This window comes from Tursiops truncatus, chromosome 18 (assembly GCF_011762595.2).
Source record: "Tursiops truncatus isolate mTurTru1 chromosome 18, mTurTru1.mat.Y, whole genome shotgun sequence".
NCBI lineage: Eukaryota > Metazoa > Chordata > Mammalia > Artiodactyla > Delphinidae > Tursiops > Tursiops truncatus.
In genome coordinates this window covers 22,621,024-22,634,745 of record NC_047051.1, presented here as the reverse complement: position 1 = coordinate 22,634,745, position 13,722 = coordinate 22,621,024, and the positions used below count along the sequence as shown (strand labels likewise).

General features: G+C 35.9%; 1 protein-coding gene across 20 annotated transcripts in view; it reads right to left on the bottom strand.

Moving 5' to 3' along the window:
• The window catches only part of CCDC122 (coiled-coil domain containing 122), a 33,782-nt gene that overhangs the window by 6,353 nt on the left and 13,707 nt on the right, over positions 1-13,722 (bottom strand). For 19 of the 20 annotated variants that reach the window (XR_004523054.2, XR_004523055.2, XM_033843554.2 and 16 more), the window contains 2 exons: positions 9,503-9,901; positions 8,629-8,745 (listed from right to left, as the gene is read on the bottom strand). Coding sequence is in view for 18 of the 20 variants with exons in the window: in XM_019936512.3 (XP_019792071.2) it covers positions 8,629-8,745; positions 9,503-9,901 (516 nt within the window). In the remaining 2 variants the exon portion in view is untranslated. Of the gene's footprint in view, positions 1-8,628; positions 8,746-9,502; positions 9,902-11,957; positions 12,109-13,722 lie in introns of those variants that run through there. The other variant, XM_033843552.2, reaches the window with a different exon arrangement.

Sequence of the window (13,722 nt, the reverse complement as noted above, 5' to 3'; positions counted from 1 at the left end):
ATATCCACACAAAAATACAGATGTTTATAGCAGCTTTATTTGTAATTGCCAAAACTTGGAAGCAATCAAGATGTCCCTCAGTAGGTGAACGAATAAACTGTTGTATATCCAGACAACAGAATATTATTTAGCACTAAAAAGATAAATAAATAAAACAAAAAATGAGCTATCAAGCCATGAAATGTTACAAGGAACCTTAAATGCATATTACTAAGTGGAAGAAGCCAATCTGAAAAGGCCACAAACTGTATGATTCTAACTATATGATATTCTGGAAAAGGTAAAACCATGGAGACAGTAAAAAGATCTGTGGCTGACAGAGGTTGGGATGAATACATAGAGCACAGAGGATTTTTTGGACAGTGAAACTCTTCTTTTTTTTTAATTAGTTATCTATTTTATACATATTAGTGTATATATGTCAATCCCAATCTCCCAATTCATCCCACCACCACCACTCCCCTGAAACTCCTCTGTATGATATTATAATGGTGGATACATGTCATTATACATCGGTCAAAATTCATAGAAGGTACACCACCAAGAGTAAACCCTAATGTAAACTATGAACTCTGGGTGATAATGATGTGTCTACCTAGGTTTATCAGTTGTAACAAATGTACCACCCTGGTGGGAGCTGTTGATAGCTTGGGAGGCTGCCAGGGGGCAGGGAGTATGAGGGAACACTCTGTACCTTCTGCTCAATTTTGCTGTGAACCTAAAACTGCTCTAAAACAATAAAGTCTATTAAAAAAATCAATAACCATCACTGTTCTTGTATATTTAATGTGTCTTGTTTTCTGGCTGCTTTTAAGATTTTTTTCTTTGTATTTGGTTTTCAGTAGCGTGACTATAATTTCCTTAGATACAGTTTTCTCTGTATTTCTCCTGCTTTGGGTTTGGTAAATTTCTTGAATCTATGAGTTATTCTTTTAGTCAGGTTTGGAGAATTGTTGGCCAGTATTTCTTAATATTTCTGTTCCCTTTTCTCTCTCTCTCCTCACCTCCTGAAACTCTAATTACCCATATGTCACATTGCTTAACATGGTCTCACAAGTCACTGAGGCTCTATGCATTTTCTTCAGTTTTTTTTCTTTTTCTCTGTATGCTTGCTTTGATGACTTCTACTGATCTGTCTTCAAGTTTAAGAAAGATCTTGCTCCTGTTGTGTCTAACCTGCTATCAATTACATCCAATAATTTTTTTCAACTTTTTCTCCAGTTCTAAGATTTCCATTTGGTTCTTTTATATGATTAATATTCTTTCTCTTTACCCATTACTGTGTATCCATCTTTCATGTAGAACAGGAGTCCCCAACCCCGGGGCCGTGGACCAGTACTGGTCTGCGGCCTGTTAGGAACCAGGCCGCACAGCAGGAGGTGAGCAGTAGGCGAGTGAGCAAAGCTTCATCTGCAGCTCCCCATCTCTCCTCATCACTCGCGTTACCGCCTGAACCATTGCTCTACTCCCCCCATCCCTGTCCGTGGAAAAATTGTCTGCCACGAAACTGGTCCCTGGTGCCAAAAAGGTTGGGGACCGCTGCTGTAGAATATTTAACGTATTTAATCATAATTTTCCATCCCTGCCGAACAACTGCTGAGTCAACTGTGACTTGATTAATTATTCAACTGTTTTTCTTGATTATTCTCTTAATTATTGGTATTACTTTTCTATTTGTTTACATGTGTAAGAATGCTTTTAATTAACTGAACAGTGTACATATATTATAAACTCTGGATTATGTTATTTTATTCTGAAAAGTTTTGAATTTTGTTCTAACAGTCAGTTAAGTTACTGGTGGATCATCTTGAACTTGTGAGACTTTATTTTATACTTTTGCTAGAGAGTGTCCATTTCAGTTTTGTTCTTAGATCTAGGCCTTGTCTTTAGTCTAGTTTTGTGTTAGTTCTTAGTTCTGAGTATGGTCTTTACTCCTAAAGTGTGGCAGTAGTAGCAGTGGGCAGATGCTAAAATCTCAGGTCAGTTCTTCAGCATTGTAGCTGTTTTTCCCCACCGTGATCCTTGAAATTTTACCCCCACCCCCAATGCAACTGCAGTTCAAGTTAAAGCCAAGGATTTGAAGGGAGATAATACAGAAGTTTGGGGCTCCAAATAAGGCCAAATTTAATATTTACTCAATCAACCTCATGATGAGGGGTAGGAATACCTAAAACAGTATAAAATGATTTCAAACGTAAGTTATTATTATTATTTGTGGTGATAATTATTAAGAGAACATATTAAATATTAGTAAGATCATGGAACTTATCTTACGACCCAGTAATTCTACTTCTTGATACAAAGGGTGTGTGTACTATGTTCACTACAACACTACTTTTAATAGTGAAACGCTGGAAATAACTTAATGTCTATCAGTTGTGGCATGTTTATATAATTTAAGGTATAGTCATACTGTGAGATATTTTGCAGCAGTTCAAAAGAATAATGTAGGCCCATAGGTACTAATATGAAAAAAAACTATGATATAGGTTATTGAGTAAGTAAAGTAGTTGCAAAATTATTTGTATGGTACTTTATGTAATCTTCCCCTATGCATAGATGTGTGTTCATGTGTGTGTGTACATGCACATGTGTATATATACATATATACATACATACTCATGCTTACCCAAGTGCACACACCAAACAGCGGTTGCCATTAGGAATAGGTGAGTGTGATAAGAGAGCAATGTAATGGGAGGCAGCGGTCAAAGGAACTTTAGCCTTCCCTCTAAAATTTTAATCTTTTCCAAGGAGAATATATTTCCACAGAAGTGAAAACCATTTTTTAAAAAGACTGGGAGTAGAGTCCAAAAGACATGGACTCATATTCTATTCTGTTCCTTATCACTAGCTATATAACCTTGTACAAGTTATTTAAATTTTCTGAAATTCTGTAAAATATGCTACTGTGAGAATTTAAATGGGATAGCCTACACAAAGTGCTTGAAAAATACCAGGCACTCAATAAACAGCAATAGATTTAATAATACTGAACATTTCTTCTTGTACCTTTTGTAAGACAGAATAATTTGTTACCATGTCATCTAGCTATCTGAATCATTCTTACCCTGCCTTTAGTTTACCTTTTCACCTTTGCTTCTTTGGGTTTTTCATGTAGGACCGGCTTTCTAGTTGTGTAATCATTTCTGTGGCTGACCTCAGTAAATGAATAGATTAGTTAATTGTGTAACCTGCATGTTGCATTGTAACAAGTGAAACGTATTTTGTTCCTGATCCCTAGTAGCTCCAAAAGCACTCTGAATTTTTCCCTGTCCCTTAAATTTGGAGCTCAAATTGAACAAAATGTAGGCAAGGGTAACCGTTAATAAATCTTAAAATGCTTTACACAATACCTGTTTATCACAAAATGTTACTTGCAGCACTCATCATTTGCTAAAAACTTCTTAACTGCTCTAGTTTCCCTTCCCTGAAAACTCTTGGATTTGGCAAATAACATGTTTTTAAAAATGATTCCTGCTTAATGCTTTGTGTTTGTTTGCTTTGTATTTTGCTTCCCCACTTTTCTTCATCAGTGACTCATAACTTATCTTTATTTTCCTGTCTTTAGTTCCTTTCTTCTAAAATATATATAAGGACAGACAATAGACAGGGAAAAAAGGCATTTTGGGATAATTATTTGGAAATACTTCTTTCATTCAGACATGGCCTAAAATTACCAAAAACATTCATTTGACTAAAAAAAAACCATGTAAAATTCAAAAACCATTTTCAGTTTTTCTTAATCAAAAAATGTAAAAAGCAACATTAATATCAAGATTAAACATGCAAAGCACAAAATATTGAAAGAATTAAACATTAGAACAAAAGAATGCTATAATCCAGGCAAAAGATGACCATGAACTATACCAAGACCATGGCTAAAAACATCCAGAAGGAATAGAAAAAAAAAAAAAGACTCAAAAAAGAAATAAGTAATAAAAATCTTCTGGTACTTAAATTTATACTCTTAAAAAACTAGTTGTTTTGAGAAAGAAGTTACTTGTGTCAATGATAAATTCTCATCAAGCAATAAATGAAGTTGTTGGGAAAAAAATGCAGTGCTCTCAAGACAATGCTGTGGCTGTGGTATTTGTCCTTCAGTGTTATAGTTTATTACAGATAATCTCTAATTTCTTAGATTTTCATTTTTTCAATCATAACGTTGTGATAGAATTGAGGACTACTTTTTAATGCATTAGAGTTAATAAAACTAAAATTAAAAAGCCTAAAAGTATCTTTAGTAACCCTATTATGAAAGCTTAAAAGACTTTATTAAATTTCACGATAAGAAATATACTGATGAAAACATTAAAAACTGGTCTCAAGCTCAATGACATTCCATCTAAATCTATCATTAGTAGACATTTACATCACCCTTTACCACTAAAAATACCTATGTACACTTCTGCTTCTGTCAAAATAAAGTAGATGCATTTCATATACCTATTCCTCATGCTAAGTACAACTAAAATCCCTGGACACTGTATGTAATATTAGCATAAGAAGCTTCTGAAAGGTGGAGAGAAGCCAGACTGGCTGGAGACCTTAGGATCCTAGGAACGACTTGGTAATGAGTTCCCTGGGTTTTCATTTTGCCTCATATATCCCAGACTGGATATGGGGAAGACAGCAAGCTGGAAATGCCAATAGGTGCAGACAAAAACAAAACAAAACAAAACAAAAAACTCCAAGAAAAGCCTGTTTTCTAGCCAAAGGACCAGGAAAAAGGCAGACTATGCAAGACTGAAAACTTTTAGGTAGTAACTACTCAAGTCAAACACCACAGAAAAAACTATGGCCCCACACCACCCACACTAGCAAAGCCTACACTTTCACCTTTGCTGGGCTATTAAAAGGTGCCCTGGTCCTCCTGCTGGGGTGGTGTCAGAGAAGGCTGACTGGGGAGCCAGGACTTTTCATTCCCTCTGGAAAGTAACAAACCACATCCTCTGGTGTGAGTGGAGCCCATCTGGGAAGGCTGGACTTCTACTCCCATCTAGTGGTAACAAGGCATTCTTCCCCCTCCTCACTGGGAGAATGTCAGAGGAGGCCTAGTGGAGAGTCAGGGCTTTTACCACCGCTCAGTAGTAGCAAGGCCACATCTACACGGGAGCAGTAAAGAGGTGCTCCTGCCCTTTCCCAGACACGGGCTTATCAACAGAAGCCTAGTGGGCAGCCAGAACTCCCACTTTTGACTAGCAGTAACAAGAAGCCCTTCTTCCCTCCATGAGTGTCCATGGAGACTCTGAACTTCCAGTACTACCTGGAAGCAACAATGACCCAGAGTCTTAAAACATAGTACCCAACATGTCCAGATCTCAATAGAAAATCTCTCCTCAAAGCAAGAACCAGGAAGACCTCAAAGTGAGTAAGAAATAACAATCAACATGTGCCAACACCAAGAAAATGCAGAAGTTAGCATCATCTGACAAGCATTTTAAAGCCGATCATCATAAAAATGCTTCAATGAGTAATTATGAATTGCCTGAAACAAATGAATATTATAAAAAGTCTCAGCAAAGGAAAAAAGGATACAAAGAGCCAAATGGAAAAAACACAGTAACTGAAATAAAAAATTTCATGGGATGGTTCAATAGCAGAATGGAGGGGATAAAGGAAAGAATCAGTGAATGGAAGATAGAACTCTAAGGATTACTCAATCTGAAAAACTGAAAGACAAAAGACTGAAAAAAAGAAATGAAGAGAGCCTCAGGGACCTGTAGGGCTATATCACAAAAAGACCTATGATTTGTGTCATCAGAGTCCTGGAAGCTTAGGAGAAAAGAGGGCAGAACTGCAAAAGTATTCAAATAAATCAGAGCTGAAAACTTCTCAAATTTGGCAAAAGACATAAGCCTACAGAATCAAGAAGCTGAGAATTTTCCAGATAGTATAAATCCAAAGAAATTAGTTCTAAAATATATAATAGTAAAACTTCTGAAAACTAAAGACAGGAAAGTTTGAAAGCAGCAAGAAACAAATACCTTATCTGTAGAGAGAAAAACAATTCAAATGACAGTGGATTATCTGTTAGAAATCATAGAGACGAGAAAGAAGTGGCACAGCATTTTTCAACTGAAAAGAACTGTCAACCCAGAATTCTATATCCACCAAAATATCTTTCAGAGATGAAAGGGAAATGAAGACATTCTCAGATGAAAAAAAAGAAAAAACCCAGAGACTGCCACCAGCCGACTTCTCCTAAAAGAATGATTTAGAAATTTTCTAAAGAGAAAGGAAATGATAAAAGAGGAAATCTTAGAACATCAGGAAGGAAGAAAGAATATGGTGGAGTAAAAATATGGGTAAATACAATAGACACATGGAGAGGGCACAGCTAAAGGGTATGGGGTTTCTTTTGAGGTGATGAAAATTTCTAAAATTTACTATGGTAATGGTTACAAATTATCTGTATTCATACTAAAACCCATTGAATTATGCAGTTTAAATGGGTGAATTGTATGGTATGTGAATTATATCTCAATAAAGCTGTTTTCAAAATCAGCATAGTGGTAGCCTGAGGAAAAGGGACAAGAGAACTTTCTGGGCATGATGCAAAAGTTTTATATCTTGATCTAGGTCATGGTAACCCAGGTGTATGTATAAATTGCCAAAATTAATCAAGCTAAACCCTTATAAATAGTGTACCTACTCTTATGACAATTATACCTTAATAAAAATTACTAAGAATCTCAAATTTCTCTCCAAAATGCTTTAACCAATTTATACTCATACCAATAGTATTTTAGAATTCAGGTGGTCCACATCTTACAAATTGTAATATTGATAACTGACAGGCTAAATATGGGGCCTTATTGTGGTTTGAATTATCAACCCCTTATTGTTAGCGAGGTTGTTCATCATTTCCATCGGGTTTTTCTTTTTGATATTCATGTTTTGAAAGGTAAGACTTTTCATACCATTTTACCAATGTTGTATTTGAAACTTGTTTGAAATTTTCTTATCTCTTAGTCACTTATGTATGTTACAAATACCCTCACTCAAAATGACTCGTCTTCTTTATTGTTATGCTGCACCTCAATAATCTAGAAATTTATGATATAGTCAAAAGTAACATTTAATCATGTAGTTTGCATATATGTCTGTGTGTCTTTTAAAATAAATACTTCTGTAACACAAATGGTTAAGTTTGTCTCCTATATTGTCTTCAATCCTCGTGGAAGCATGTGCATGCGTGTGTTAAGAGGTAGGAATCTAATTTTATTTCAAAATTGTCTTTATTTTTTCATATGGCTAACTTATTTTTGTTTGTACCATTTATGATGGATTATTTCTGGATTCTTTTTTTCTGTTTCATTAATCATTTTTTCTATTTCTATGCCACTTATATACTGTCTTACTATTATAGTTTTATAATAAATCTTGATATCTAGAAGGGTAAAAAAAATACCCATTTATTTAGATTGCTAGTAAAATATAAGATAAAATCATGGTGTTTCTTGAAGAGAATGTTTTGTAAAGGTGAGGGTTTTTGTCTTCAAATTCCTCAGGTTTTTTTTATTGTGTCAAATTAGACACAAACAAGTTGAAAATATACATCTTTTTATTTTCCAAAGTAATTTTTAAGGGTGAAAATTATTTTTTTGCCCTTAACAACGTACACTTTTCCATTTTTGTTCTGCCCTCATCTAAACAATAATGACTATAGAGGTCTGCCAGTGGCACCTCAAATTTAGTTTCACTTTTAATTTTACATATCAGTTTGTTGTTTTTAATTGGACAGTTGAAAATTACAAATAGGAAGTCAGAGGAGTTTAGAATACCAATACTTCCATTGTCTTTACTTTACTTTGAAGAGTCTTTAATTTCTGTCTAGGAGTGGTCATATTTTTGACTGGATAGCTTCTACTTTCTTTTTTTTTATGTTTATAGCAACTTTATTCATAATGGCCTAAACCTGGAAGCAAGAAAGATGTCCTCTAGCAGGTGAATGGATAAACAGTGGTACATCTAGAGAATGGAATTATCACTCAGCTCACTATCAAGACATGAAAACACATGGAAGGATTTTTTTTTTTTTTTTTTTTTTTTTTGCGGTACGCGGGCCTCTCACTGCTGTGGCCTCTCCCGTTGCGGAGCACAGGCTCTGGACGCGCAGGCTCAGCGGCCATGGCTCACAGGCCCAGCCGCTCCGCAGCATGTGGGATCTTCCCGGACCGGGGCACGAACCCGTGTCCCCTGAATCGGCAGGCGGACTCTCAACCACTGCACCACCAGGGAAGCCCCCACATGGAAGGATTTTAAATGCATATTGTTAGGTGAAAGAAGCCAATCTGAAAAGGCCACATACAGTATTAGCCTCTGCTTTCTAGCCATTAACTGGGTACAAAATTGGTGGAATACGACCTGGAAGAATTCTAGGCCAGATTTAAATAACAGTGAGTACTTGCTTTCTTTGAATGTACTAATATATTTGAATATTTTTGAATGAGGGAGTCTCTATACTTATCTATTAATGGTTTAGACTTATCAACTGCTTTTTGTAGTTCTTTTTTGTTCTCTAGCTATTTTGGGAATTGAGAGTAAACTATGGAAATTATGACTATAGTAAAAGTTTAAAAAATGATCCCATAAAACATTGAAATCCAGATAATTAAGACTTACCTCTATTTCTTTTCTTAATTTTTCATGTGTCTTTTTTTCTTCCTCAAGAAAACAAGTTTTTTCAATGATGGATTCTTTTACAGTTATAATTTTATCCTTTAGGTTTATAATGTCTTCCTGTATGTTTATAGAATTTAAAATATACACATCAAACAATGAATGGTCAATATAAATCCAAGATTTTCAGTGTTTCTATAATTTAAGAAAACTAGCCATCACATTTAATTTTGATAAATAGGATTAGAATATTACTTCTATAGGTACGAGGAACAAAGAATGGTTGTTCAAACAAGCAAACCTTAGATTTGAAAATATAGAAGTAAAAACCAAATGAAAATAAGACATAAAGGAAAGTGGTAGCCACAGGGGCAATTGCCCAGCTACAATATAAAGGATATTTTTAAATTCTTTAGCAAAAAATAATAGCTATTTTAAGTTTTTATCTCCCAACATCTTCAAAGACTATTAAGAAAAAGATGCTTAGGGTACAATTATTAATTCATATTGTTTGTATAATAGCATTAAGCACACTAAATTGATTTTAATTGGTCTGTATCCATTAGCCTGGAAGCTAGAGTTTCAACATCTTTGTGAGTCACACCTTCTGTAACAAATGGATTAATTGTTCACTGTGATTTTGTTTGACTATATATTTTTATTAATCCATAAGGGATTTGGGGATGTTTCCTTCATGCATTTGCACATATGGCATAGTTGTTACATAACTCATGCACTTATACAAGTTTTCAAATTTGTGAATCGAGTTAGAGCACCCATGGGTATTTTATTAAGTTAATGATAAGTTTATCACTTAGTAAGTGTACTTGCAATAAAAGGAATAATAGAAAACATTTTAATAAGTGATATTTCAAACCTGTACTTGTTTCATCAGGTTTCCTTCTGGATTTTGGAGATGCTGCATAAGTTCCTCTTTCATTGTCTTTAGTTTTTTAACAAGGTCTCGTTTCTCATTGAGTTCAGTCATGAATGACCATTTGCTCTCTACCTCTCTCAAACTATCTTTATGTGCTTTTATTTTTGCATAGTATTCATTATATCTTATCATTTGTTCCTCAAAATCTTCTTGTGCTGCCTCTATGTCAAATTTAAGCTTCACATTTTCTGTATGTAAGGATTTGATTTGATTTTCCAGGTTTCCACACTGAAGTTTGGTAGTCTGTATGGCAGCATCTTGCTGATAAATTTGCCTTTCCGTTTCTTTAGTTTCTGCAGAGACAGATGCTATTTGTGTTTTAAGCTCATGAAGTTCATTCTGTAAGATATTTCAACATTATTATTATTAGTTCATGATATTCAACATGAAAGAAAAGTCATTGTTTTGATCCATAGTGTGTGTAGAAAAATCACTTAACATAAAAAATATATATTTATCAGATACAGAAAAATTGATGCATAACCGGAGACATGTAATAAAGTAACAAAATTATTTTATAATCAGAGGGAGCCCAGGGTTATATATTTCTTATTTTTTAATGTTCATCTAATTCTAAATATTCAAATTTTATCCTTTGTCTTAACATTTTATATGTAAAAGATACTTTACAATCATTTTACTAATATATTTGTGGGCAATCAGAAGTACAAACTAAAGAAAATCTATATGATAAAAATGATAAAACCCTGAATTGAAAACACAAAAGATCTAGGTTCTAGTGTCCTTACTACTATTTACTAGTTGGCGTGATCATACATAGCAAACTTAATTACCCTATTCAAACCTCACTGTCTTCACTTGTAAGATGAGTTTAAAGGTATATTTAGCTTTGCCTCTCTGAGGCATTTGGCATTTCTAACCGGCACCTCCTTTTTAAAACCCACCAGCACTCTTCTCTTCTTCTCCTCAGATATCTCTGAGCATTGCTTTTCAATCTCGATGGTTCCTTCAAATACAGGTTTTCCTCAGGATGCAGCCATCATAATCTCCTCCTCTCATTCTGTATATACTCCTTGGGTAATCTTATCCATACTTAGATCTTGAGATACATATATGCTAATGATTCACAGAATGTAAGTGGCTGTTAAGTCCTACACCCAGCTGCCACTGGCCATCTCAAATTCATCGTGTCCAAAAATCAGACTAATCCTCCCCTCCCCGATCCCAACCTGCTCTCCCTTGTATCAGTCACTTATTGTCAGAATCACAAAACCTCCGTGACATATAACTAGTGTTTATTGCTCATGTGATAAGAAGCAACTGGGCTTGGCTAGGTGGTTCTGTTGACTTTGGTTGGATTTCCTCAAATGTCTGGAGGTTGGCTGGCTGTAAGATGATTTAGGTTGGCTTCAACTGGGCCAACCGGGGTGTCCTGGCTTTGCTTCACATGTATCTTATCCTCCAGTGGGCCAGGACAGGCATGTCCTTCTCATGATGATAGCAGATGCAGAAGAATGGAAGCCCAATTATGGAACAACTTTTTCAAACTTCTGTTTGAATAACATCCCAGCTGGTCACATGATCAAATCTCAGTGGAGGGGTAGAAAGTATATCCACCCATTATGGGAGGGCATTATAATGATAAATGGCAAAGGGTGTATACACAAGGATGAAGATTTGGGACTAAAAATGCAAATTACCACACCCCTATGTTCCCAAACTTAGTTAATGGTATTCCTTTGGGAGCCATATTTAATTCCTCCCTTCTCTTTTTTTTTTTGCAGTACGCAAGCCTCTCACTGTTGTGTTCTCTCCCGTTGCGGAGCACAGGCTCCAGACGCACAGGCTCAGTGGCCATGGCTCACGGGCCCAGCCGCTCCACGGCATGTGGGATCCTCCCGGACTGGGGCACGAACTCGTGTCCCCTGCATCAGCAGGCAGACTCTCACCACTGCGCCACCAGGGAAGCCCCTCTCTTCTCTTTATATTTAACTATTCATCAAGTTCTGTAGATCCTCCCACCAATAAAACTGTAGGCCTTTATCCTTTTTCTTCTATCCAGTATGGTCATCCTCTTTAAATGAATCTATAATTTGGGGAGGGAAGCACTTCACTAGAAAGGCAGACCCAGCCTATCCTTTTCTTGGCAGAGACAAGAGAGGGAAGTACACTGAAAAATACAGCGTGCTGATGAACTTCAACCTTTATCTCCAGCTCTAATATTTAAAATGCCCACTTGACAGTTCTATTTGGATATGTAATAGATGTCTCAACTACACAGGTTCAGGAAAGAATTTTTAATTTGCACACCCAACATGTTCCTCTTCTAGCTTTCCTGATTTCAATAAACTGTACCACTTTCCATCTGGACACTTAAAAACCTAGTAGTCATTCTTGATTCTTCCCTTTACCTTAACCCCCACAACCTATTTACCAACAAATCTGGATGGTTGGGCCTCCAAAATATATAAAATCCCAGCGCACTTCTGACCAGTCTTTGTAGCATAGTCCAGCTTCCAACTGGTCTCCTGTTTCCATGCTTCCTCCTCTCCCCCAACTAGACTCCATTTTTCAGGCAGAAGAATCCTTTAAAAACATAAATCATATCATGCTACTTCTCTGCTCAAGATCCTCCAGTGGTTTTCCATTGCACTAATAATAAAATTAAAATTCTGTAATATGGCTTTTAAGGCCATACATGCTCTAATCCCTATCCACTTTGCCATCCCTCTGGTGTACTACTCTCCCCACTTCCAGCTTCCTTTTGTTTATGAAATACACCTAGTTCCTTCTCTCCTAAGGGCATTTGTAATTAATTGTTCCCTGCACCTTAGAATTCTCTATCCCTAGCTATTACCTGCTGGGGTCTTTGTCTTTCACAATTCAGCTTTATTACTACTCCTCAGAACAGTCTTCCCTGAATCAAAAGATAAATTAACTATCCACCTTCCTCCCCCATTATTCTCTACACATCATCCTATTGTATTTCCTTTGTAACACCTCAATCAATGGAATTACTTTATATCTTTATTGCTTGCCTGCCCTAACTAGAAAGTAAACTCCATGGGTGCAGTAAACTTGTCTAACGTCTTTACCACCATCTTCCCTGTAGTTAAAATAGTACCTGGCACAAAGTAGGTGCTCTATAAATATTTAATAAATGAGTGAATGAGTGATGTACATGGAATGGTCAGGAAAGGGACACATGACCTGTCAACTAGATCAGGCTGTTGACCCTATTGATCAATATGGGGAGATGGCATTTACACTAATTTGGTCATCATCTCTTCTCTTTCTTAGACTAACATAACTAATAGACTGTTGACTTTTCTCCCTGGTTTTATTCAATTCCTCCTCCGATCCACTTCTACTCTTTCACTAGAATTTTATGTCTTCTTGTTGTTGTTGCGTCTCCCCCTCCTCCTGCTTCTCTTCCTCTTCCTCCTCCTCCCTCTCCTTCCTTCTTTCCTTCCTCTTTCTCATCTCCCTCCCCCCTTCTCCTTCCCTTCTTTGTTAATAGATTTATTGAAATATAATTGATATAAATAAACTGCACATATTTAAACTTTACAATTTAATAAATTTTGACTTAATTTTATGATCATGAGACTGTCACAATTAAGACAGTGAACTTATCCATTACCCACATGTCCAAATATCAGACATGTCCAAAAAAGTTTCCTCCTGATCCCTTGTGATCTATCCTTCCCTCCTCAGCTCTCTGTTTCCAGGCAAACATTCATCTGCTCTGTCACCAAAAATTAGTTTGCGTTTTCAAGAATTTTATATGAAAAGAATCATACAATATATACAATTTTAGTCTCACTCCTTTCACTCAGCCTAATTAGAGACTCATCCATGTTGTTAGATATATCAGTAGCTCTTTCTTTTTATTGCTGAGCAATATTTCTTGTACGAATATACCACACTTTGTTTACTCATTCATCTGGTAGACATCTGGTTTTCCAGTGGGCATACACTTTATTTCTCTTGGGTAAATGAATAGCTAGAAATTGAATGTATGGGTTATATGGTAGACATATTTTAAACTTTTAACAAACTGTAAACTATTTTTTCAAATGGTACATCACTTACATTCCAAAATAATTGGGTCTGAGAATTCCAGTTCTTTTATATCTGCACCAGCACTTGGTATGGTCAGTCATTTTAAATTTACCCATTCTAGTGGGTACAGAATG